At 38.0% G+C, this 27,054-nt stretch overlaps 1 protein-coding gene across 5 annotated transcripts in view; it reads right to left on the bottom strand.

The window, feature by feature from the left end:
• The window catches only part of FHIP1A (FHF complex subunit HOOK interacting protein 1A), an 82,013-nt gene that overhangs the window by 29,785 nt on the left and 25,174 nt on the right, over positions 1–27,054 (bottom strand). For all 5 annotated transcript variants that reach the window (XM_053941169.1, XM_053941171.1, XM_053941170.1 and 2 more), the window contains 2 exons: positions 5,913–6,145; positions 3,927–4,553 (listed from right to left, as the gene is read on the bottom strand). In XM_053941169.1, the coding sequence (XP_053797144.1) occupies positions 3,927–4,553; positions 5,913–6,014 (729 nt within the window). In that variant the 5' untranslated portion in view covers positions 6,015–6,145. The remainder of the gene's footprint in view (positions 1–3,926; positions 4,554–5,912; positions 6,146–27,054) is intronic.

The following is a 27,054-nucleotide window of genomic DNA, read 5'->3' as shown; positions in this document are numbered from 1 at the left end:
ATGTATCTAGAGTATGGTATTTTCAGATGCAGTTTTTAATTATTAAAATTATTTGAAGCCAGAAACTTTCTAGATATTACTTAGGACTCTTATTCTTCTGAGACGATTTCATACAACTTCATGATAACTTTTAAAGATGATTCTCATTTTAATGGGAACATTATAACTCAGCCCAATGGAAATGTTTTTAATTTTCATTCAAAAGACTCTTCTAAGAATATTTCCTCTTACAAATGGCTACTTGGCATCTACAGGGCTAGACTGTCAAAGCTCAGATGAAACACAGATCTTATCTACTAAAAACACTGGAAAACAAACAGTTGACAACGTCCAGATCAAAGACCAAGGGTTCACAGACAGTGATCACGTTTTGCTCATACACAAGCACAAGCAATTGTAACTCTTAATCCATATAGTCAGACAAAGGCTTTCTGAATGCTTTTTATTCCTAATGCACATAATTTTGAAAATGGATTTATTCTGGCATAGATAAGTAAGCCAAATATTAAGGGGGAGGAGAGAATACTGTGGAAATTGACTACTTCAGTACAGTGACAAATACAGAGTCTTATATACACAGCTAGATAAAGGACAAAGCTCAACATATGTTAAAAAATTGAGAAGCTAAAGCTATTAAGCAAAGCTTTATTTGTACAATCCCATTCTTCTATAACCAGAATCTCTTTTTTTTTTTCTCACAGTAGAAGAGCCCAGAAAACAGCTCGTACAGAACTACCTATACATAACCCACACAAACACTTACTCTCACAAACCCAGGCTTCCAACGATGAGAGAATTTGACATTTGTTTGTCTTGTGAACTTTTAATTAATGCACACTTGATTTTCCATTGTCTGCTTAAAGCTTAATTGCTATTCATAAACACAAACACACCCTCTCAGTATGCAACCTGATTCTCAGAGCTGTGTCCCATTCACGTTTCTCATTCATATGGGTATTAGCCCTTAAGCACAAGAAGCTGACCTTGAACAAAACATATTACTCTCCACTAAAAGGAACACTGAACTCACAATCAGTCAAAGTCTTGAATTCTTTAGTCTGTCAGACTTACTGAAGTAAGAAGTGACAGATGCAGCTGCTAAAATCTGTAAAGTTTAGGAAGCTCTTATTTTTGATATGAAGTACAACACAAATGGCTCTGTGGAATTATGCTTCTTAAGTACTTAGAGTAGCCACAGGAAGCAATTTCATCTCTTTAGATAAAAAATCTTTTTAAATGTTCATGAAGTGTATGGTATAAATAGAGTTACCATCTGAAATTATCAAGAGAACAGAGTTTTAATCAGTAATGAAACATTAATGAAAAAAATCATCTGAAAGGGAAGGAAATGAATGCATTCACATCCTGAAAAAGCAAGATTGGTTTTATTTTTTGTTCTATGCAAAGCAGTGTCCTTTTAAACTTCTTCTAGCATTTGTCATGCCAGCCCAACATGCTCATCTACTTTTACAAGCAGCTCCAGCAGTTTCTTTCTCACCACTGAGTCATGAGTCTCTCTACAAACCAGGTTTTTTTATTTATTTATTTTCCCTTGACTTACAGAAGACACTGACTACATGATTTGTAATCCCAGGCATATTATGTGATTATAATGTGTTGTTAATGCATAAACAATTGCTATCTGGACAATTATTTCCTTTTAATAATTCTCTCTCCTCCCACATCCATAGTCTTTCTCTCTCTTTGCAGCCGCAGCTTTTCAAGGACACTGCAGAGCCATCCCTCCTCCTGCTATAACAGTTGCTTTCCTAAGCTGCAAGGTATTTACAAAGTTTTGTGAGGGACTTCATGATGTTACCCTGCTCAAAATTCTTTAGAAACTTTTTCTATTATTATAATCCTGAACAGATAGTATCTTCAACCATTTCCAGAAAACATGATAAAAGCTATTTGGTGTAAAATCAGAAAACTTTACCAAATAGTTTGCCCACACATTCCATGTTAAAAACATTTGTTAGTGATGTAACCCACTGCAAATTGTCCCCTTCCTTCCTTCCTTATAGTTTTTTCACCTATAGTTTTGAATACTGGATCTATGGACAGCCTTGTTTTTTAAAAGTTGTTTACCAAATTTATGTCAAAAACCAGGAAGGTTCACATTGGCACAGACCTAACACTGACCTAGGTACATGAGGCAGCAGAGATTTATGGCCAGACCCCACCCCAGGGGATGCCTATATTATGCAATGAGGCATGGTAAAGAAAACCCTACATGCCAACCCAACCCATGCCAACAGAGATAACATCAACACAGAGCCACCCAAAATGTCTCTGCTATCAACACAATACTGCATTAACTGTTTTGCAGAGTACCTGAGGCAACATTTGCACTGATTTCAGTGATATACAGCCATGTCACTGACACCTACAAAATCCTCCATCAGAACAAAATCTGGTTTTCAGCTCATCACAACTCAAATTCAAAAAGATATTGTGCTGGTAAGCTAAATATATGGCATTACAATAAAGTCTTATTATAGACTTAGGCCAACCTCATTACTGTTCAGAGAAGTCTGATTTTACCACATTTTAACAAGAAGCCTTCCTAATTGGAATGATTGTCAGTCATGGCTCCCTGCTGTTGAAAGCTGGCTTTTATCTTCAGGGTAATAAGGCTGTTTTGTTTGTTTTTTTTTTTTTTCAACTAATTGGAAAATGTAATTATGGAAGTTATAGCATGGATATAATCATGGTATCTGTCTTGGGGACAGTTTGAGAATCAATACCATATTCTTTGGCAGTATCTATTAAACAAGGTCAACTGGAGTCTCAAATTGATGCAGTATTTACTACTGACAAAAGAAACCATTTAGAAGTTTTGTTGTGGAATTTTTAGGTTTCACCTACCCTACAAAGATGGCTCTGCCCTACTGCTCAAAGCAATCTCAGAATAAATGAAAACCTAAGGCTGGAGCAGCTGTTGAGCAGTGGCAGGGATTCTAGTACTCTCTCTTCTACAGCTCTCTCTTTAGTAGCCATGTAAGTCTCTCCTCCACTTCATTTTTCCAGGATTTTAAATTAAAATGCAAGTCATGCAGAATATAAAAGAATCCATGCAAAAACTGACCCACAAGAACAACTTCTGTATAGAATGATGCTTGGGATTGAACACACCCACTGCAGATCTCAGACTGTGATATGGCATGAAGAAGCAGGCGGTGTTATTTCAGTCTGCTTTAGCTTTAAAACTGCAATAGCACAGCATTGTTAGTTAAATCAGATTACTTACTTAACAGCTAGGTAAGTAAAGGCTTTCTATTCATGTAGCAAAAAAAAAGATCAGTTTGCCAGGTGTAACAATGCAACAGTGCTACCAAGTTTTGTAACAGAGAACGTAGCAAGATGGTGGTTAGCCTGAGACAGGCATAGAAACACCCAATTTTGTGACAACAAACAAATCTCCCTTTTATCTTGCAAAATTATAACATTTCTGTAACACTCTCACTATTCTCACACTTGTTTTTTGAACTGTAGAACTGATGTCAGTGTGGGAAGCACACACAGCTTAAGCTTGTATTGCCATCTGAAACAACCACCCTCAGGACACCTCACTCCTCTTTCTCACTCCCTTCAGCCCCAGAATCTCAAAGGTGCCTCACAGTAAGACAGAACAGATTTCCCTCCCACTACTTCTGCTACAACTTCCATCAGTTTTCCAATTCAATTCACCGTGTGACTGCAAAAACATTTGTGCTGGCCCAAAAGCACAGAAGTATGGAAAGAAGAAGCAAGACTGTGCTTGGCATTGTGGATGGTTTAAACAGCACTACCATTTATGAAATAGGTGTTAGCAGAAACAAATGTGTTACAAGACTTCTTTACCAAAAATGACAGAAAAGGAGGAAAGAATGCAGGAAGGACAGTTAATTTAGCACTGAATACCATGTAAAACAAGAACAACTTACTGGGCAAAAATAGGTGTTTTCTGCTATGTGGTTTGCAACAAGGTTGTTTTCTGCAGACAGAGACATAATAAAAAGCAACGCATCCCGGGCCTGTTGGCCTACTGTTCCTTCTCGATGGATGAAGGGGATCAGCAGGGAAAAAATGAGGAAATTGGCAGCTCCTTGGTCCTCACTAGTGTGGAAAAACAGTTCTAAAATGGAGGGATCTTTGGCTATTATAGAGCAGAGCTGGTTCAAGAGGACAACCAACTCTGTTTCCACTGTTGGAGTGGTTGTTCCTGAGCAGGAACTCAGCAACATCATCAAAGGCTTCAAAATGGGCTTGTGATGCAGCAAAGGCTGATGAGACTGGGTTACGAGCATTTCATACATTTTGAGTTGCTCAATTTTTGTCTCGTCAGTGAACTCTCGCCGTAAGCTCCAAAGGAAAAGTTTCTCCATGATGTTTTCTGAGACCACGAACTCCAGAATAGGCCCCATCGAGGCATCCTTTGCTTGCTCCTCAATTAATAAGAAAAGCATGTGCTCCACATAATTCTGGACAGTGCTGGCCTCATCAGGTGAGATTGCCCCATATTTTGCCTGAGTATTTTTCAAAGGATCATGCTTCTCTAAGATTTTCAGAACCTAAAGAGAAACAAAGACAGGTCAGTTTTAATGCACTAGAATGCATCATAAAAAGCATGCATCTAGGAAAAAAAAATTCTTTAACACAAAAAGCATGAAATCTTTTTATGGTTTCAAATTTAGGAAGTTTGACAGATAAGACCCAAAAGTTTCACATTGGGCATGTAGAAGGCAAAAATATACTGCTGTTGTTTACCTTTTTAATAAGCACCTAAATTTGTCATTTACCCTATTCCTGAAAACCAGGAGTTCTCTCAAATAGGGATAAACTAGTATTCCTTAATGTTCAGAAATTGAGTTTCCATTATGTTTGAAACAAGTTTGTCACAGAGGACTGAAATCAAAGGGCCTGTTCTCCAACTAGAGTAATTGTGCTCAGGAATATCAATATCATGGGATGATTTGCAGTAGTAAGAGCAGTAGCAGCCCACAGTGCTGTTCTTTGCTGGACACCTTTTACATGATACCAAGTGGCCACTGATGCCCACATATTCTTGCAACTTTCAATACAGTAGTAATAGTCATACCAGCACATCACACCCTGAATTACATTCTGTTGTGCATGCAAACAATGAAGCTCATTGTCTACAAAAGAAAACATTGTCTTTAGCCTTTTTGCCACAAAACCCTAAAGGAACAGTGGCTTCCCTAATACAACACCACTAGTTAGGTGAGAAAAGGTGTTTCTTGAATGACAGCTCCTCTGACTCTGGAACACCTTGGAAACACCACCATTCGTCTGGCTGGTTTCTTGGGAGAGCCAAAGAACAAGAACAGCAGTACAGAAATCAATTTTATCTAAATTGTTAGGTTATTAATATTACTGCAGCAAACAAGACCTTATATTATGATGTTCACAGCAAAACATCTTTGCTTAAAAGCAATTACAATCCTGATGACATACAAACAATTTTTAGAATATGCTGAAGTGTATAATCTACATCTATCCATAACAAGAGTGCATACAACCTTGCACTGTGCATCTAATTTACTTTACAAAGGATAGGCAAGACTTACCCAGCACAAGGAAAAGAAGCACAGAAGTCTGCAACAGGGTGCAAGTCACACTGAATCAATAGGAAAGCCAGTAAGAAGATCTAGGTCTTCAGTAAGACATTACCATGTCCTACCACTTCCCATTTAGATGCAAATCCGGAGTTCCAAGTGTGATTAGTAAAGGCTAACCAGACCTTGAAAGGTCAATTATCTTTGCGTTTTAAAAATACTTCACTGTCATCTACTACATTCTGCATAAAAAGACATTTGTTCCTGAGCAATTCAGGATTATCCCAAAAGAAAGAGTGAAGCAAATTTGTATTAATGCAGCTTACTTCAATCAATAAAACTAATTAACATTACCTGTGCCCAATGTGTTCTAAACACTATCATGCATGTTTCTGGGTCAACACCCTGCAGGTTGGGAGCCTGCCTATTTCTGCTGATACTTGTTCCAGAGGACATTATAAAATTTCCGCAGGTCAAGCCAACTAGGTCATGCTGAATTTCTTTTTAAAATCCTCCAGTGAGCTACAGATGTTCAAGCATCATGATGAGGTTGATACTGTGTCCTGCGCTTTGGTACCCACAGAAATCTGTTAAAAAGAAAACAAAACCAAAAAGAAATGTACCACACATGTACCAGTGCACATCAAATTATGGTGTCTAACAGAAAAGAACATTCTTAAAGAGAACACAAACTTTTCTTCTTGTAATTCAGTTTGAGGAAAGAATTTTTTTAAGCATGTTATATGGGATCATCTTAGACTTTTGCTCATGCTAATAGCTTATAATGCTCAAATTTTTGAGACCAGTGACTGTAATAAGGTGCTACTGAAATAAACAAGCCCAACAGAAGTTTATGCCATAAACATTTTATGCATATCACTGCATTTTTACTTTCTCATTATGACGCTTTTGCCATCTGACCATGTCTGTTCAGAGTTACTTAGTAACTAATGCTGCATAGACTGCACAGGTAAAAAAAAATTAGAGGTTAGTTCTCTATTTTTTTCTTAAATATCTTCCAATAATAGATATAATTACAAATTCTTAGACGTGTTCTGCCAGAAACCATATCATAAATGGTTGAAAACATCTGTAGAGCACCATATTCACATAGAAGGGTGCATCTTTATTAATACCAAAGTAAACAAAACTAAACAATGTGAAATATAAAACCTTCATGTATCCAAAGCCAAATAAACTGAGATATCATATTAAAGGACTATGAGAATAGGATCAAACATTGAAACATTCCATTCATCCATTTAATATCCTAGATCTATGAGTATCAAAGTAGTTGCACACCTGCAGGGGAAAGTTAAAATGAAACAAAGATTGATATCTTGCAGATATTTGAGAGGCTTAAGAGAACATAGTAGTCCCTCACACACCAGTATCTAAGCCACACAGCTCCCCCCCACACCCTTTTTCTTTTTATAAAGTTTACATTTTTATTCTCCTTTTTGCAAACCAACTAGGCATTTAATTTATTTCACTTTGGGACTACAGCAAAAAAAAGCCCAACCAAAAGCGCCCAACAACAAACAGAATTTTTTTGTAGCATGAGCTGCCAAATCCCACACAGCAATTCTTTGCCAGTATAGAAGGGATTTCTCTGTGCATATCTTAAAAGATGAAAATCTTTTCTCTGTAGCAGACATCTCTGCTCCCTCTGTGTGTGCTCTGTTTATATTCTTGAAACTGCTAGCACAGGAAAACATCCAGCCTGTCTCAAAAGTAGCAGTGACTTTTGCCATTTTAAGAGAGTTCGAAAATATACAGGGTACAACTGTTAAGATTTCTGAGGCAAGCAAGGAGGTTCTGCACTTCCCTGTGTATCTATATACAGACATATTTTCATATGTTCAAGATTCAATCCATTCTAACCCAGCCTCTGTCAGCATTTACAATGTATTTCCTATGCATCTGCTAAGCACTCTCACACAACACAACACAACACAACCTAGCCCCACCCTTTATGCAGATAACATATTCCATGTGTGGAGAAGCCAGGATAACCAGCATAAATCCTGCACACTTTATCTGTTTGGGTGACACCACTTCTAGAATGAAGCTGGCACGCCATACAAACTACTCTCCAGATTACAAACCACCTGGAACCAGATGCAGTGGGGAGGATTGTGCACAATGAGTAAGAACTAGCTCATGTGCTCATTTACTTAAAGGCACCTGCCAGTACACTTCTACTTGTGAAACAATCCTGTGAAAATGAATTGTATGTACTATTTCTACATTACTGATGTTCCTGCAGAGAAAAAACAAAACAAAGCAAGACAAAACAAAAAACTACAACCCACACACAAAAATAATGAGAGATCAAAGGAACAAGTGGATTTGAGAACCCAACTTGAAAGACCCAGGATCTGGGTACTTTTATCATGACTTCCTTAGGTAATGATACCACTATACCTTAAATGCACAATGCGTTAGCAACTCTGAGCACTCAACATTTCTACCAAGAAACACTGCAAAAACACGATGCATGCTTACACCCCATTTAGAAAAAGCCTGCTCTAAGTACTTTGCCTAATACCGTATCTGATAATCCAAGGAATATTTAACTGACCTATACTTCAGATCACCTGCCCACTCCCTGCTGGTTCCTCTTTGCCAGCATCTCCTGCAAACAGAAATCTTCCATGTTGGTAGAAGTCCAGCAGACTCCTCCAGGCAAAAGTATCCTTCACTTTACAACCCTAATTCACCCTTTTAGAAGATCTCTACCATGCATGAAGCAAGCAGCTTTGGAAACACTAATATGACAATGTAATTAAAGATGGTATCAGAAGGTGAAGTAAGAGAAGTTAATTAACAAAGCAGAGGCAATTTACGAGTTCCTTCGTTTGACAACTTAGAGGTTGTTTCAATGTAGCCTTTGCATGTTGCTTGAGAATTTAGCTGAAAGAAACTAGTATCTACCTATCAGATGACAAATTCCATTTGCAGCACAGAATCAGACTGACTTCACATCAGTCTCCAGTACTTGTGATAAAAAAACAACAATAAGGGAGACTATGGCTATTTTCACAAATTCTGATAAAAACTAGTGCTGTAAAACTCTCCAGATGAAGACAGTTCAAGCACACAGCAGAGAAAAACAGCATGCCAAGGGGAACACAGGACTGCCACAACATGGCTCCCTCCACATCTTTCTGCTCGCCACCAGCCTATGCCCAAGGCTGGTGCTACTCTGGGCCTAGGGTTGGTGTTAGGGTTAGGCCTAGGGTTAGGGCTCAGAAAACCACAAATCTAAAAGTAACAAGACAGCAGTGCAGACTGAAATGTGCAACAATATTTCTATGTTCAATTCAATTCCCATAAGGAAGAAAATATTTCCAGTTTCAAAAGCGTCTTGGGATGCTGGGATTTCCTTAGTAATACAAAACACTAATATATTGTGTAGGCTTTAAAGACTTCAAACTCTGTAATAGTGTTTCAAAAAGCTTTTGACAACTTAAGTGGTCACAGAATAGGTCCTAAAAACAGCATCCCTATTTTAAAGAGGTAATTGAATTGGATGAGAGAATATCTTGTAAGATACATTTCAATCTAACAACATGCTGTAGTTATAGCAGTACCAGACAGACTATATTCATTGTAAGCAGATTTTGTTACTGGATTAGGTTTTCCTGATTTTATTGAAAGATCAAATGTGCAACACTAAATGTAACATCACATCATTCCCTGTGAATTAAATCTCATTTCAATTAAACAAGACAAATAACCTAACCAGAATGAGTCCAAAGGCGAGGAAGTAAATTAATTTATAAAACACCAATTCATGCAGGGAAAAGTAGAAGTGAACTCAGGGGCCACTAAGAACAAAAGTAACCATTTATTTTATTCAGTTCATTATTAAAATTTTACAATAATTTAGCCTTTTGTTTCTGCTAAATCCTGATCAAGTTATTACTCCACCATTTGCTAACCCTGACAATTTATACCTCTCATGCAGTCCATTCAAAATTCTACTTCCAAAAGCCTCAGCTCAGTTTAGTACTTGGACTCTGCCATACAGTAACAGAACCTTCTTAGCAGGTAAATCTTTCATATCTTATCTAGCAGTTGTTTAACCCTATCACAAGGTCAAGCCCACTTACATATGCCTGCTAGAGCTATTTCAAAAAGCTTTACAACTTTTCAAAAAGCTGTACAACTCAGTCTATTTCCAGCTGAAGAAAACCAGCAGTCCGCAAGACTCAGTCACTGGGCTCATGGGAGGATATCAACGTTCAGTTTTCTTTCAGAATCCTGGAAGCCATCAGCTCCTTTCACACAGCGGATAACAGGGCTGAACACCTCAATCAAAACAAGTACTTATTTTACTGCAAAGTACACTAGGAAGAACAGCCTAGCAGAGAATCCCTTGTGAAGTCTTCTCACAGTGGAGTGTCTCTTCTCAAAAACTTTACTTTTGCATTAAAAAAAAAAAACCAAACCAGCACAAAGGTTTTTAGGATTGGGGTTTCCCAGGCAATGCATAAGACAAAAAATGCGCAGCCTAATACAGTAACACATTAAAGAAAGCATAAAATATGCTGCAAGGCTGTGCAATTTATCAAGGTTGTCTTCTGTTGAGACATGAAGGTGCCACGCTCAACAATTCACAGACACAAGCAAACCTCTGTTATCAGATACTGCACTTTTGCTCTCTACAGGCCAAAGCTTTCTGCCCTGTCAGTCCAGGTACAAGAGGCAACAGAGAAGCCTCGATGGCAGTGAAAGAAAAAGCATGCATCAAAACCTTTTCATGGATCAGTATAGCATAAAGGGGCTTGAAATTAGACCGCTTCAAAAAAGCAGAGGGAAATTATACGGTCTTTCTTACAGCTATGCAATCACACCTCTGCAGTCTTTGCTAAGTGGATGAGGGAAGTAGGAGAAAAATGAGAGTCAAATTTTAGCATGCCTCAACTTAGTTTCAACTTAAAAAGGACCTTGTTCAGGATTTGTTTACTTTTGATTGAAAAGAGAGCCTTCTGCACAAATTTCTCAGATTTTCTTTAGGGACTATGATCAGGAAGAGGGTTTAAATCTTATTAACAACAGTGCTCCAAAGGAAGACATCAATCCTTTCACAGAAAAGGATTCATAGTGCTTGTAACAAAGTTTTGCTGCAAAAGCAAAGCCTATGAAGAGCAGTCACATCCCCACCATTCATGACCCTACATAATCACCACAAGAGTGCAGAAGGATTACAGGTTGTTCACTGGAGAGCAGTAGGTCGGTTGTAGGCAACTGCGAAACTGTCAGTGGTTAAAAGTCACTGCATCAAGGAATCCTCATTTTCATTAAGTCCTACCCACCTTCAGATGCTCTACTAGCAAGAAAGCTGAAGCAGATTACTAGAGGAATCATTTCAACTGTGTGAACAATCTTCACTTCTCCTTTCATACTTCAGTGCTGCAGTCCCAATTTCTCCTGTCCTTTGTCTACCTCAAGCAAGCATTTCACATTTAGGCAGCTTTCTTCAATCCAGCTTTTCTACCCAGTATTTGCAAACCTGCTAAGTGTTCCATGTGTAGGTGGGACAAGATGTTTTACACTGATAAAGGTATCTGCTTAAAAGCCCAACAGAGAATGAGACACCACAAATTTTAAAGCAATGTAGTTAATCAAAGTATCAATCTGTTCTCATCAAGCACAATTTAATCCAACCTGCTAACATGAAAGTAAGAATGTCTTGTGCCTTGTCCCCACAGAGACTGCCTAATGATCTCTCTCATGAGGGAAACTACACACAGTATGTTTTATAATGAGACAAAAAATTTTCCTGTCCCATCTACAGTCAGCCTGCTTCAGTTAAAAACCACAATTCATCTTTTATCAAATGTCTGGGGAGCTACACTACTCACATATTTATTCTAGATTCACATTAGCTCAATCGGACTACCACTAAGCTCTTCATGTGATCTCTATAATCCTATGGTATTATACATTAGGAGGTCCAGGTTCCAGCATTAAATAACTCCATGGTTCTCCACACATATCAAGAGGCAATTCCCCCACAGCAAGCAAGCAGCAGTGACACCCCAAGGCCCAGCTGGCAGCCCCGGCCCCAGCAGTGCTGCACTGGCATAAACAAGCCTGCTTCAAGGGCAAGCAACAGGATCAACTCCTGCTGGCAGCCTATGCAGTGGGACACGGGCTAAACCACATGCCAGGCCCTCAGAGACTCCTGCGGCGTGGGGCAGCCAAAATGAAAGCACAGAGATGCCAGTTAAGGAGTATGGTCCAAAATGTATTGATGGGTAAGGCTAAAATTACACACAGTGTACCCAGGAAGGTAAACAGCTAACCAGCAAAGATGGTTCATCAAAGGTCATATTACTAAAGTAGAGAAATGGCACTGACTGCTCAAGAAAATGGGAATTAAGCAACATAGAATACTTAACAGAGACTTTGACCTGCTCAGGAAAAGGGCCCGATTTACCTGTTACACCACAGGGTATGTTCATCTACCACACTCATTTGCACACAGGCAATTTCACTGGAACTTGAGAACATACAATTACTGAAGCTATGTTTGCAAAGTCCCAGGAGGAATGAACTACATATTCATATCCCTAAGTCATAATTCTGAAGCTAGGGAAAGAAAAAAAAATATGGCTGTTATTCTAATGGTATGACTTGATCCTTTTTATGAGAGATAAATATAATAAACCTGTTTCTCTGTTCAATTTTATGTCCTCACATTTAGCCTACTACAGAAAGGCAACAACAATTCAGTAACAATTAGTGGTTCAAAACACAGATTACATTGGCTAAAATCATAATAATAAAATAACAGCTAGGATTCTTAAAATCCAAGATAGATACTTCTCTATTCCCAATAGTATTGTGGCACAATATGACTGAGGTGTCTAGTCTGCTACTAGACAAAAGGATATCAAAACTGAACTTAAAAAAAGGCCTTAACAATAGCAGTTCAGAAAAGCTATTTTCTACCTACACACTAAAGAATGCAGTCGTCATTGAACTCAAATCAGTTCAAAGACTTTAGCTTCGCTGGTTCATTCCCACATCACCAACAAAATTGATGACCCCAGAAAAGACTGCTTCCACAGAAAACCAAGTCATAAAAATGTCCAAGGCCCACAAACCAAAGCATTTGGTGTTGTACTCTGTGAGACAGACATTACAAGCAAAACAAACCTCAGTTTAAAACTTTGTACTGCAAATGTTTCCATACAAAGTTTCAAAGAGAAACAAACCAACTCCAGAGGGCACAGCACACGTCACTGAGTGAAAGAATCTACTTTCCATTATTTCATGTATAGTGAATTACAAATATCCCATGCTATGTCTAGACTAGTAATTTTTTGCCACAATTGAAATGAATTATTGCTAAAAAGCTGTTGCCAAAGTCTTCATCTTTACTGAGAATCTGTACAGGGTTTATTTCAAAATTCATCACTATCCAGGAATGGGAGGGAGTAACACATCAGAAAACAGACATTTGACAAAACCTACTTTATGTTCTGATTATGTTAGTGGAAGAAAGAAACCAAAGTGACCCATATACTCTGTGCATCAATTTTGCTTTCCAAGATAGTTCTGACACTCATGTGACACACAAACCCAGCCCCAACATGCTTGTAATTTAGAGAAACCACATGTTTCCTGTAGTTGTGATGCTGAAGTGATGGAACATTTTTTGTTGTTTAGATTGTTTTTGAGAAAGGTAAAACAGTTTCTGTAGCTAAAAGTATAAAATAAATTCATAGGAAATTATTAAGTTGCCTTTCTAGAAAGCCTTCCTGACAGAAAGATGAATGAGACCAGCAAAGCAGTAGAAGACTCTATACTCTGAAGATTTAAAACTATTTTCAGAACACTAGCATACAGAACAAGAAATACTATCTTCCCAAGAGAAAGATGGTCTAGAAAAATGTTATCAATATATACCTGTAATTATCATAAGGAGATTACAGAAAACAAGATTTTACGACTATAGCAATAATATGTATGACAATTTTTCAAGTGATTTGTACAACATGTCAAATTACTCATTATAATAAGCATAAGAAGTCCAAGAATAATGTTCTCAAGTGTACAAAGTGGCATTAAAGAAGATGTGTGTGCTTTCAGCACTAATCACAATAAAATGCAAATACACATATATTATAAACATTGTGTTTAATGATAGAGAAGCCACATTTTTTTTAAATTTCCACACTCTAAGTTTGATTCTGCAGGTTCTAAATATAGTCCAAACACAAGAATCAGCAGTAAAACACCATTAAGACTACCCTGATTATTTGACCAATAAACAAAGAAACCAAACAACAAGCTTCCCGAGTGCCAAGTTTGCACTGAGAAAAGAACTTCCACTCTGCAGATAGACTTGCTCTCTTGCTCACATGCACATGATGCTTCTCTTTATGATCCTCTTTCAAACTAAAAGTACCAGAAAAGGACAGAATATTCCACAAAATCAAAACTGTTATGTATAGAATGGTTATTGCATAGTTGTTAACATCATCTATAAGCATATTTATTTCTCCTCCCAAAACTTCATTCACAATACAAAGTTATCTTTTTTCTGGAAAAATTCAGTTTATAACTCTATCTAAATTTAAGTAGCTATAACACAGTAAAACCCTTCTATACCTCTCAATAAGTTCATTATAGTACATGGACTATAATAATTGACTATATAACTTGAATTTGTCATTTATCTTCTGTACACAGTTATTGAAACTACTCATTTTAGAGATAATTACCACCCCAAGCTACTTATCCACCAAGTCAACATTATTTCCTACACTCTGAAATGATAGCATGTTAGTGACATGATGAACTAATGAACAAAGGGAATGAGCAAAAGCATCTTGTTACAGAGCTTCAGAACAACTGTTTCAGTGCACTGTAGGATGGCAGAAGCCCATCACAAACTACCCCTCAAACTTTGTCAGCTTAATGAACTATTAAAATCTGAAAGGTTATTTTCTTATCTTGCCCTATTTACATATTTACCTCATATTAGGTAGGTCTTGTGGCAAAGTGTTATATTTAGTGGATTGATACTTTTAAACATGTGTTTTTGTCAGCTTTCTTTCCTTCTTTAAAATATTTAAAAGAAAGATAGAAACTACAGAACTCTTGAACAAGTACTGTTTGTATCAGACATTTCCAATTTAGCTTGCAGAAAGCTCCAGAAGCAAGTGAACTTACTTTGTCCTAAATTATGTTCAAGTTTGACAAAGAGAAGGGCCCTTGCAAAATTTTTTTTATGATTTGCAATTGTCAAACTTGGGCAAAAGCACTGAATAAATATTAGTGTTTAAGATGAGACACAAAAATCATTATATCTCACTACACACTGAAGAACAAAGGGGTGGAAGAATAAAAGGGGGGAAAATTACAAAATTAACACTTCCTTACAAAATCCTATCCTACCTCTCCAGCTCCCCATTCCCAATGCACAAAACCCCAGGTATTCAAATCATAGGAAACTGCACAGAAACACTGCTCTCCCTCTCCCTTTCTATTCCAACTGAGAGCAGACAAGCAGAAGTTGAAGATTCATGTTATATTAATTCCTGTAATGAAGTCAAGAACCTCAATAAAATAACACATCTATGAGCACAGCTCCATGGAAAAACAGCCTCGCCCCTGCAGTGACACTCTTATTTAAAAGTATCAGTACAGATTTGCATGGTGGGTGGACTTTTGGCAGACTATAGACTTCTATATGTAGGTTAAATTTTTTGCTTTTAATACATAGGGCAGTAAACAAGAAAATCCAAAATTGACTGTTGGCATTTTTATGATGTTTAGTGCATAACAAGCTAGATCAAAGAAAAATCTGCATGTTATTTATATTTCCATTTAGTTACATTGCATTTTATACAGGTGGTGGATGTTTTTCCCTTGAAGCTCCTCCAGCTTTCCTAGGAACAAAATTATTTGTGTCATGTAAACAGTGTTAAGTTTTTCATTATGCAGAGTGCAAATTAATTCTGCATCTCTGATCTCCTAACATAAGGCTACTCCACTATGAAATTATTTTACACTCTTACACTCTTACACTCTTACACTCTTACACCTAGTCTTCTGCAACTTAAAACTGAATATCATTACAGCATGTCCCATTCCTGTGAATGCCTTTCCCTGGATAACGAAACACATGAATGCAATGGCCAAAAATGAAACATATACAGTCTATACAACACCTGTCTCAGACATGTTGCCAGCATGCAGAAAAAAAAAAAGAAACTGATAAACAATCAGAGGAACAATTAAAAAAAAAATATCAAGGTAATCTGACACTTTGATAGCAATTCTGTATAATTTTTTTTCAGTCTTGCCTTTGAACCTTTGAGAAAACACAAACAGAAATACAGGTGTCTTTCTAGTCCAGGAAAGAATGCAGATGAACTAGCAACTGTCACACCCTGGAGAGCAAAAGAAGGCAAATAACCTAACAAATTGCAAATGAAAACTATTCATCTTATAGAAGGAGTGCCCTGAAAAACACAGAACCTCACAAATGTACCTACTAAAAGGTGAAGCAAGTATTAGATTCAAGTAAAAATAAAATCTAATTACTGTTTAAATTTTTTAACACTTGGAATGACCAATACTGAAAGCCTAGTAAATAAGAGAGTTGGATGTCAGCCCCGGCAGGTATGCTTCTCAGCACAGATAACCAAAAGTCAAACCACAGCCTCTCCCATCTAATTTTGTAACACCTATGGAGGCTTCCACTGGCGTGGGAAAGCACAGGTTCCACCCATCACCAGGCTGTTCATTCCTGCCTGCACAGTTCTGAAAGTAAGGAGTGTCTGTGTGTGTCTTGGAGGACCCTGCAGCTTCTCACCTCCAGTTCTGTCCTCCCGTGTAAGGCTGTCAGAGCTGCAGAAGCTATAGTATCCTGTCAGATCTGACACACCAGTCCTTAGAGAGCTCCCAAGCTGAAGACAGAAGCAGTTCAAAGAGGCAGGAGGAAGTCTGTTTGTATGCACAGACCTTGAACAGCTGTCAGCAGTAACCACAGTACATTTGGAAGCGAGACCTCCGACTTTATTCCTGAGGACATGGTTCTTGACACTGAATTAAAAAATTTATTATTATTTTTCCAACCTCTGAATTGTAGAGAGCATATGTCAAACTAATTTTTTCCTAACTGTTTCATCAGTTATGAAAGTACTTTAGAATATGCAAAACTGTTACATCATTCACCAGCTATTGCTCTGCTAAAACAAAACTCCCAGTATCTACTGTCACCACATACCCTGCCATCTCTGTTCTGCTTTATCTTCACCTTGCCCCACAGGTAACATTATACTTGCACAGTAATTCATGCCACAGCCACTGGAATAATAAAGCCCTTCCCTGCTGTTTCAGAACTGTCAGGCAGTTCAGACATCCCCGCTCTTCTCAAGCAGACTTTTACTCTGAAAGACATTACCCTCAGTCCTGAGTGTCACAGAATGTCCCAGTAAGCCCTCCAGTGACTTTATGAAGCATTTGCATACAACCAAGTGTCTGTGCTGAAATTACTAATGGAAAATAAATGGTGTTCCTAGTAAGCCAGCACAAAACCAAATACATATGACTAATGACAAATTAATGAAGGATAGAAGAAAACCCTGCCCTTGTGAGACCACACCTGGAATACTGCACCCAGGTCTGCAGACCTCAGCACAAGAGAGACATGGACCTGTTAGGGCAAGTCCAGAGGAGGGCCATAAAGGTGACCTGAAGGCTGGAGCACCTCTCCTACAAAGACAGCCTCAGAGAGCTGAGGTTGTTCAGCAAAGAGAAGGCTCCAGGGAGACCTCAGTAAAGCTTTCCACTACTTTAAGGGGCCTTACAAAAAGGAGAGAGAGCAATTTTTTACATGGACAGTGATAGGACAAGGGGAAATGTTGTTGAACTACAAGAGAAGGGGTTTAGATTAGGTGACAGAAGTTCTTTACTCATAGGGTAGTGAGACAGTGGAAGAAGCTGCCCAGAGAAGTTGTGGATACACAATCTCTGAAATATTCAAGGCCAAGTTAGATGGGGCCCTGAACAACTTTGCCAAGTGAAAAGTGTCCCTGCCCATGGTGGCAGGACTGAAACTGGATAATCTTTCACGTTCTTTCCAACCTAAGTCATTCTGTGATCCTATGAAAGCCTCTCTTCAGGAGTGCCAGTACCAAAGGCACATACAGCTGCAATTATGGATACCAATCAGCCCAATTGGAAAGAATCAGTCCTCAAAGTTGCCAACACTTTAAAATGAAAACCACTGGATTCCATGTGTACAGGTGGGGTTGTGGCAATGCCCCTCCATCCTCTAACTCAGTAGGACTGGGAGACAAATCCATCATTTTCTCTAAACAGGGGGAAAAACTGAGTTTTCTCTGTGACAATGTATCTACCTATCACCTGACCATCACTAAGGTCAACACAGAAAATACAACACAGTACTGTGAAGGATAACTACTAGCATAGTCCATCTATGCCCAAAAGTAGTCAACAAGCTCTGTGCCTCTGTGAAGGCAGCCGCTGTTGCTATTGAAATATACTGCTAGCATCCTCAGCACACTACAAAGAGATTTAAATATCAGTTTAACACACTATGGTAAGAAAAGAGATTCCCCTTGCACCCTAGCAACCATTTAAACAGATTCTGTCATGACAGACCATGTGTATCTGAAATACTGCTTTAATGTTGCTCTGAAAAGAGATGCAAACATTAAAAAATTCAACCTGAGAATGCTAGTATAAATTTTTCAAAATAAAAGACCACATGGAAACAAACCTGAACCAAATCAGCTTACAAGTAGAATGACTGAGTTTGTTGCCTCAGACACCAGAATCACCTCTGATCACTCCCAGCCAGTGAATCTACCAGTATTTATTGAGAAACCTTCAAAGCTTGAAAGTTTGTAGAAGAACTGAACAGGTTTCTTTAGATATAGACAATGCTGTATGAGCTGGGGAAAAGCATCAAAACTGGACTTGCTAGAATAATTACTTCAAATGTGTTCAATTTTTTTTTTACTTGCTCTGAATAACATGCAGGGCACACAATGATCATCGTCATGAGCTGCACTGGTAACTGCTTGCCTACAAGAGCTCAAGCCATGAGACTTTATTCCTTTACTTTTCTCCTCCAATTCTTTTCCCTTTTACATGGGCCCGAGGCAAATTACTCATCTCAGTTTCTCCCTTAATACAAGGGCCACAGACTTTTGGAGAGCTCTGATTATTATTAAAGCAGCAAGTCAATACTGTTTAGTTGACTGTCTGGCCGTTTACCTGTTCCAGAAACTCTCAGAATCCCTATGCACCACACTCTTAGATTTACAGATTACACACTTAGACTTACAGCCCATCACAAACTCCTATTTGGCAAAACATGTCTAAAGCCAGGGCCTACGAGTAATCAATTCTCATCTTACATTCATTTCTATATTTTGGCACTGTGCAAAAGAGATAAGACACAATCAAGGCCCCCTAAATGAAAAAAATAAATACATGAAGTGTTTCGGAACACCAGTGGGAGAATTTCATGCAATGTATGGCTATTATTAGATTGCTATTTTGCTTAGCAGATCAGAGGGTATAATCGGCAGATGATGCAGCCCTGATTTGCGAAGCACAGCCTTATTAAAGGCTAATGAGATAAATGAGTTAAAATTTACATTTTGCTCAACTGATAAGGTTCATTGGCACACTTAGCTCCAACACCATGGTTTGAATATTAAACCCACTTATTAATGTGTAGTAAAGCTAATTATAATGCTGAGTGGCATTAAACTATAATAACCAAGCAGGATGTTAGAATCACATCCTTTAGTATTACTGTAGCCCTAAAGTAAGGGTTCTGCACCTGGAAATAAATACCTGTGGAGGTCATGCTGTGAGAAAGCACAAGCCTTCTGTGCCTTTTTCTTGATCCTTCTGAGAACTCAAAGCCCTCTTCTTCTATATTGTTATATATGTTAGAAGAAGCAATATCAACACGAACATTGCTCATTACTATGATTTCAACAGTGTCTGTCTTACTGCAGTAACAGCAAGGATTAATTGACAAATATTTTTGTATCTACAATATATTAAATTTCACTTGACATATACTCTCTAATCCTTAACAGAAAAAGAAAGCATGGAGATACTAAAAAAATTAACAACAAACCCCTGGAAACCATACCTGTTGGTTTTTTCTCACCCTTTTTCACCATCTTCTGTTAAAACTACAAATATAACTATAAAAACACCTCAATTTACTGGAAAGGATACTGGAAATACACTTTAGACCTTACACTAGCCTATTTATTTCTATGCCACATCTATTTAAGCATTTAAATGGACAATTATTTTTAAGGATAACATAAGACAAGGAGGCCAAGGACCATAATATTCTTTCCCTTTTAATCTCCACAATGTATTTGTCCTGTGACAGCAACGGAAAGGAGATGGGATAATTAAGCACCAGCTACCCATGGATCAACAGGACCCAATGTGAGGACTCGCATGTGACAGTCCAGAAACAATTTACAGTCAGCACAAGCCTGAGATACACATTCCTCTGGGATCTCCCCATCCCAACACAAGAGTGGTGCCAGCTCTCCTTCCTCTAGGAGAGTCATATACAGGACTACACAGCCATCATTACCTTTTCAAAGTAGAATATAAAGAATGACAACAAAAAGCATAAAAACACCACAAATAAAATGTCCAGTTTTTATTTGTAAGGTAATACTCAAAAGCAGACATTCATTACACACATAAAAAAGGCACTGCAGAACAATTAGATTTTTTCTTCTGTGGGGAAAAGTGAAAAGGCACTTGCACTATGACAGTAAAAGAAACTAGCAGAGCAAATCATGTGTGAAACATTAAATGCAACTGCTTTTTTGAACACACTTTTGTTCCTTTCAATTTATCACCTGATTTAAACATTTAGCTTGTAACACAATCCGTTCCACTTTTTTCAGCCCAGCTTTAAAATACCGTATTTCAGCAGCAGAAGCAAAGAAATGCTGTGGAGGTCAGGAAAAAAAGATTTGGTATACTGCTTTCTGTGGAACATTCCACTGCATCCCTGCCTGCAGGAAGCTGTGAGTACTGCCCAGCATCCCCAACCCTGTGCTGCAACTGGGAAAAAAAAAAAAAAAAAAAAAAAAAAAAAGACAGCAGTCTACTTCAATGGTAGATTCGAGCTGCCACAAGCTCACCAAGCCAGCTGAGCCCTCCACCAGTATGAGTTATGCCAAGGGAACACACAACCTGTCCCCTCTCTCCCACTCTGCCATGCTGTTCTCATGGGTCCTATGGCACACACCAGGTCCTGAAGCCAAACCTAGAAAAGATTGCTTGTTGAGGGCTCAAAGTATCCCTCACAGAAATGTGTCCTGAAAATAGATATTTGTGACTTTTAAAATGCAGAACCATCAGGTCTCTTTCCCTAAGGGAAAACCCTGCCAGCCTGATGCCACAGGAGCAACTCTCCCTACACAGGTTCTTCCCACAGAGCAGAAAGTGCCTCTGCAGTCTTTTTCCTCCAATACATTGTACTGGATGTGGCTTTTCCCAAGCCATTTTATGAATATGGTTTGTTTACTAAAAGCATAATTAGATAAGCTACTCCAATTACTATTTCAACTATGCTAATACTTGGTAGGCATTCTGAATCTAAATGTTTCAATACTTCTCTGCATCTACAATCAACAGATACACCTAAAGCACACTATTTTTAAAGAAGAGACAGCCAACACCACAGTATTCCCACAGGCAGGGTTGTCAGGAAAAGATATGTGGTAAATAATTAATTCTCCTAGGTTAACCTGAGTTCCAGACTAGCATTTGTGAGCATCAGTGCCACGGAAAGGCAACAACTCTAGTTTGTATTCTTGTCCAGTAAGGAGTTTTGCCTTATGTGCAAGCACTGACAGTGAAAGTTTTATCATCTAAAGGACAGAAAAAGTAAAGAACATTTATACAAGTCCAGTAAAATTCTTCTGCAAAATTCAAAGAAACCATAAGTCTTTGCTTGGCTACTACTGTTTTTTTTTAATTATTTCCTTCTTTGACAGATAATGGGCCAAACATAGATAGATGCTGAGCACTGGTGTCAGACTACAGCACACAGAAACCTCCAGTATAATCTACACTACAAATAATTAAAGACATCGTTCATTGTGTACCATGCTTTCTTTTACTGCATTACAGATGTTTGGCAGGAAGGGTGGGAACTATTCTAAACACAGGACACCACATTCCTGACAAATCTTTTTAAAATTGATCTTAAGCTTAGCAGTTTAACACATCGAGGTTTCAAAAAGTTCATAAAATGTCACAAATACTACCAGTGTATACTCAGTATTCATGGCTTAAAGTGACTGAACTTTTACAGAGACTATCAACTGTGATCTAATTCTTTTTCCACTTCTATTTGATGCCTCAAAGGTGCTAGCAGATCATAACAAAGAATAGTTCATAGAATCAGGAATAAGTTGGCAATAAAGAGAAGATTTTTCAGAAGGTAGTTCATTTTCCCTGGAAATTATTCATAAAAATGGACTAAAAAAATCTAAACAATTATTTAAGAAACAAACTTCACTAACATACTGTTTCTGCAATAATTTTCAAACAAACTAGGTGTTTCTTAAGTAATTCCAGACCTGCTGATACCCACAGAGGGAATGGAAAAGCCTCAGGCTTAGCTTCCTCTTCAAGTCACAGAACTCAGCCTAATACCTCTGAAACTTTTCTTCCAAATTTGATTTTATTTCTTGCGCTCCTAAACTGCCTTGACTGTGTGATCAGGAGCAAAGTTCATGGACCTCAAGATCTTATTTCCTATCACTTCAGTCAGCTGAATTTTTGGAGGATCAGAATACAGTTATGCATTTCTTTATAACAAGAGCTGCATTACAACCATGATAAAGAAATGGGAGAAATGTTCTGCTCTGTTCATTACAATCAATAGATTATGCAGCTCAGTCACAAAGCAGAAGGAATTATGAAAAAGAAAAGTAATCTTTAAACTATTAATATTTCCAGAACAACTTTTCCTTCAGACACGCACACTCCCACCTCCCAGACACAGCTAATAATGTCAGAAGCTCTGAGATTCATATGGTCAGAATGACTAATATTTACATTAAGCAAATGTATTGCCATAGTAACATAGACACCACAGAGCTATCTACCTGCCACAGCTCTCTAAATTATTTAGCATGCCAATACTACAGTGACACTGTGTAAATGATCACATTCATTAAGAGCAGAGTATGTGCTGAAAAACTGAATGTTAGACAGCCATATTTATTGGTAGGAAAAAAAACAACAGCACCAGTATTCAGAAAAAGAAAGCAGAGAGGTATAGAGGAAGGCTCCAGCCTGAAGCAGAACAACACACCTTTAAAATCTTCATCTAAAAAACATGTTCCCATCTGCATCCCTGTGCAAAGCAGCACAAACAATAATCTCACTTACGGGACATAAGGCAGACCCTGTGACCAGAACAAATTGTTCCAGACTGTGACCAGAACAAATTGAGATTTGAGTTATGTTCTCAACCACATTTTTGGGATAGTCATTAAACTTGTTTAATTTGCATTTTTTGTTGCCAAAATATTATTCTACGTTGTGGGGTTGCAAGAGCTAGTGCACAGAAAACAGAAATAACTATGACACACCCTCAGAACATGGCTGTTCTTCAACAGTTGAGAGATTTATGGTGAGGAGAGAGGTGCAATACTTTGGATGATGGTCTGCCACTTCCCCAAACAGTAGATGATGGCAGGGATCTGAGTGGTTTGTGTAATCCACTGTTCTCATCCCGAGTTAAAGCTTTTGGAAATCTCAAGCACTTTCTGCACTATGGATATTTTCCCCTCATCACATGCAATGGCAGAATCAATGTCAGGTGGAGAAAACAAAGGACAGCTCAGGTCAACTCTTGCAACTGGATGGATTTCTTCCTAATTTTCATCAGCTATAGCCCCTTCTTTTGTTGGACACAAATAATGTTTTTTTTTCACATTTTTCTTTGAATTCAAAATAACAAAGAAACCACCTAAGAAACATAGTACAAAGATCCAGGCACAAAATTAACGCAGCCCGGCTCCAACCAATTCCTATTCTGATTTTTTTAGTTCTTCATAGGCTTAATTTACAGTATGTCAATGCAAGTGAAAGCTTTAAATAATTTCTTCTACTACATTTCTATGAAAGTAAGTCTGACATACACCCATCTCTTATTATTCATTTGCATTAAAATGCCACAAAGTCTTACTTAAAGACATTTTCATGGCACTAGTAATAATCAAATTGAATCTCAAACCAATAGATTACTGTAACAGAGACTCATGTAGAATTTGATCTTCAGAGACAGAATTTTCAAAACAATGAAGTGTTTGGAACATGCTCTTCCCCAGAGAGAATACTGCTTCCATAACAAGAGTCTGCTTTTCTTAAGCAAGTTACTTTAATTAAGAATTGTTCAAGAACTGACTTGATCCTCCACAGAATGTCAGGAAAGTATAGCGACCAGGACCTTGCTCTAAAAGCAGTTTTAGAAAGCAGCCTCATGGAACCCAACAGCCAGACCAGTGAGGGTACTTTAAATATTGGTGCTGAAGAGCACAGGTGTGATGAAGAACACCTAAAGGTTTACTGCTTAGAGAGGTCAGGTCATCTGCCAGAAGTATTTAGGTTGTGAACCTATGTTTGGAGTCTTCACTCAGTATTCCATTTGAGATTGTGGATTTAAGAGAATGTCTGCTGGTTTTAGAGAAATGTCTGTGAAGGATGAATACCACTCTTAGGACTGTCAAAATATAAAGGATCATATGAGAAGCAACTGACTAGTGGACTAATTAGCAGTAAGGAATAGAATTATGCAAAGCCTCCAGATTCCAGGCAGAGCTATCAATTACATTTACATGTTACAAATCACCTTGCTGATGAAGTACAAGCTGGAAATAGGAAGTCACCTTCAAGTATTCAACACCTTAAAGCACATTTGTAATGGAGCCAGAGGGGATATCTGCTTAGTTGTTGGAATAATTTAAAATGTGCACTAATACTTGAAATGATTCTATGACAATTGAGCATTCAGCTAAAGTGGCTGAGATAAGCCTTGACAATTCTAGATAAGAAATGCTAAGCAATTAATAGAGGTATCCAAACACTAACCTTTAAATCCACTTAGGCTGAATTTCCTCTCTCAACTTGTATTTTTCAAGCTTTAAACTGAGAACACTAGGAAAGTCAGTCCTGCTACATAAACCACACTAATTCTGAACACAAACCCTGTGTTTTGTTTTTAAGCCAACAGTGAGTAGATGAACGCAAAAAGCAATGGAACACAGAAATAGTGGCTGAATTTCATTAGGTTTGGCTCAGCACCACTAAAACAGAATCCAAATTGTTTTCTACAGAACAATTCAAGTAGCAGCAACACAAAGCACTCAGCTCCACAGGAGTCCTTCATGCATCAGATGTGGTACCATTCACAAACTATGTCTACGTTTCTGAATGTTTCTAGATTATGTCCCCTCACCAACAGGGCAGAACAAACAGCAAAAAAGGCCTTGGCTCTAAGTCCTGCTCAGCAATAACAAAAACACCTCTATTGTCATCAGTGCATCCAGCACAAACCCCAAAACACAGTGTCATACTCGACACTGAGAAGAATACTAAGTCTACCTGAGCCCAAACCAGCAGACTATGAAAATCCTAGATCTACAGAGCACTTTGTCAAAGAACTGAGTAACTTCATACAAATCAGTTAAGAGCTGATACTGAGGTTTTGTTTGTTTTTGAGGTGTTGCAGTATCTGGGTAAATATAACTTGCAAGAGTATCCCATGTTGTTCAAATGATTCCTCAAAATCCACAGGAAACAACCACAGCAAAGACTCTGACTATAGCTGGGGACTGAGACTTGTTTTTATTTTTACTAGAGACCCAAAAAAACTACTTCCACACTCTCCTCTCCTTCTCAGCCAGGATGGGAATGGAAACCTTTGTCAGGGTTAGCTCAGCCAGTGGCCTCTCTCACCGTGGCAACCGCTTTTATACACAGCAGGGAGACTTAAGAGGTAGAGTAAAGCTTAGTATTACTCCCTCAAGCTCAGGACTTCACAAGGAATAGAGCCTTTTCCCACTTTGCATGCCAAAACAACTCAAACAACTCCCTAGTGCAATGACTATGTCCTTTTCCCCTTCCCTCCAGCCTCCACAATGAAGAAGTATCATTGCTGTGTCCTCTGACAGAAACATCCCACCCAGACTCGGCAAACAGGACTAACGTAGAAAACAAAACCAATCACCAATCTTTTTTTTTTTTTTTTCCCCAGGCATAAAGCAATGGGAAGAAGTAAAAAAAGACAAAAATGGAAACCAAAAGATAGATTTATATGACTTACAGTGATTAGAACACTAATCAGCCTCTTCTCTACTGTACAGCAGGGTTAAAACCCCCACCACCCCCCTGCACAAACACAACTACACACACACCCAAACCAATGCACACTGCTGTCAGGAGTTGAGCTGCTGTGTACTTAATACAGAGGCAAATTTACTGAACAAGTATTTCTAAATTCATGTTCAAACCCCCAAAGTGCCATACCTAAAAATCATCAAGTCATCCATATCTACAACTTGAACATAAAAACTGCAATTTGAGATGCAGACATCTTTCTATTAAAAAAAAAACCTGAACAATTACATATGCATTAAATAAACCTTAAGCCATAAATGTCCTTGATTCTTTATGTGCCAAAACATTAAAAAATAAATCCAACAAATCCCCCACAGAATAAAAAGCAAATAAACAAACAAAACCCCAGACATGGGACCAGCTTACTATACATTATTAAAATGCCAAGCACAGTAGGTTGTTAATTTTTCACTTGAAGTAACTGCATAACTTGGTTGAGGAATTATTCAGTTCTAAAAACTCTGTAGCCATTTCATTTCACCTTTCATTTTCTATCATCCACAAGTCAAATTCATGTATGCAGTTTAATGAAAAGTGCATAAGTCCTTGAATACCAGGTACAGATAGGATGAGCTGTGAGTGATTCTCACTAAACCTAATAAGCAAGAAACCAAAATAAAAATTGAAATATACAGATACTAGTATAAGCATAGTAAGTCAGCGGTATTTTTATCAAAATGAAAAAATATTTTCTTCTTTCTATAAACCCAAGATACACTTTCAATCTTTTTGTCATCTATCCATGCTATGCATCATGAAGATAAATGGTGATTAGTGAATGGAAATAGAATGGTGATAGATGAATGGAAACAGAACGGTGATAGATGAAAAACAGTGGCACTTAGGAGTACAAACAGCTTAAAGAGTACTTTGAGTATAAACATAAGTGTATCAGCAAGAAAATAATTACCTAAAATCTACAGACAAACACAGCACAGCCCCGGGGACAGATTTCTTTTCTGTGAACACCCTCATGCTAATAACTGTGCAGGAGTCAGGGTCTGGAAAGGATGAAGCGTCAACT

Source organism: Vidua chalybeata, chromosome 4 (genome assembly GCF_026979565.1).
Source record: "Vidua chalybeata isolate OUT-0048 chromosome 4, bVidCha1 merged haplotype, whole genome shotgun sequence".
Classification (NCBI taxonomy): Eukaryota; Metazoa; Chordata; class Aves; order Passeriformes; family Viduidae; genus Vidua; species Vidua chalybeata.
Note: the sequence above shows the minus strand (reverse complement) of the source record. Positions and strands in the feature narration are given on the sequence as shown.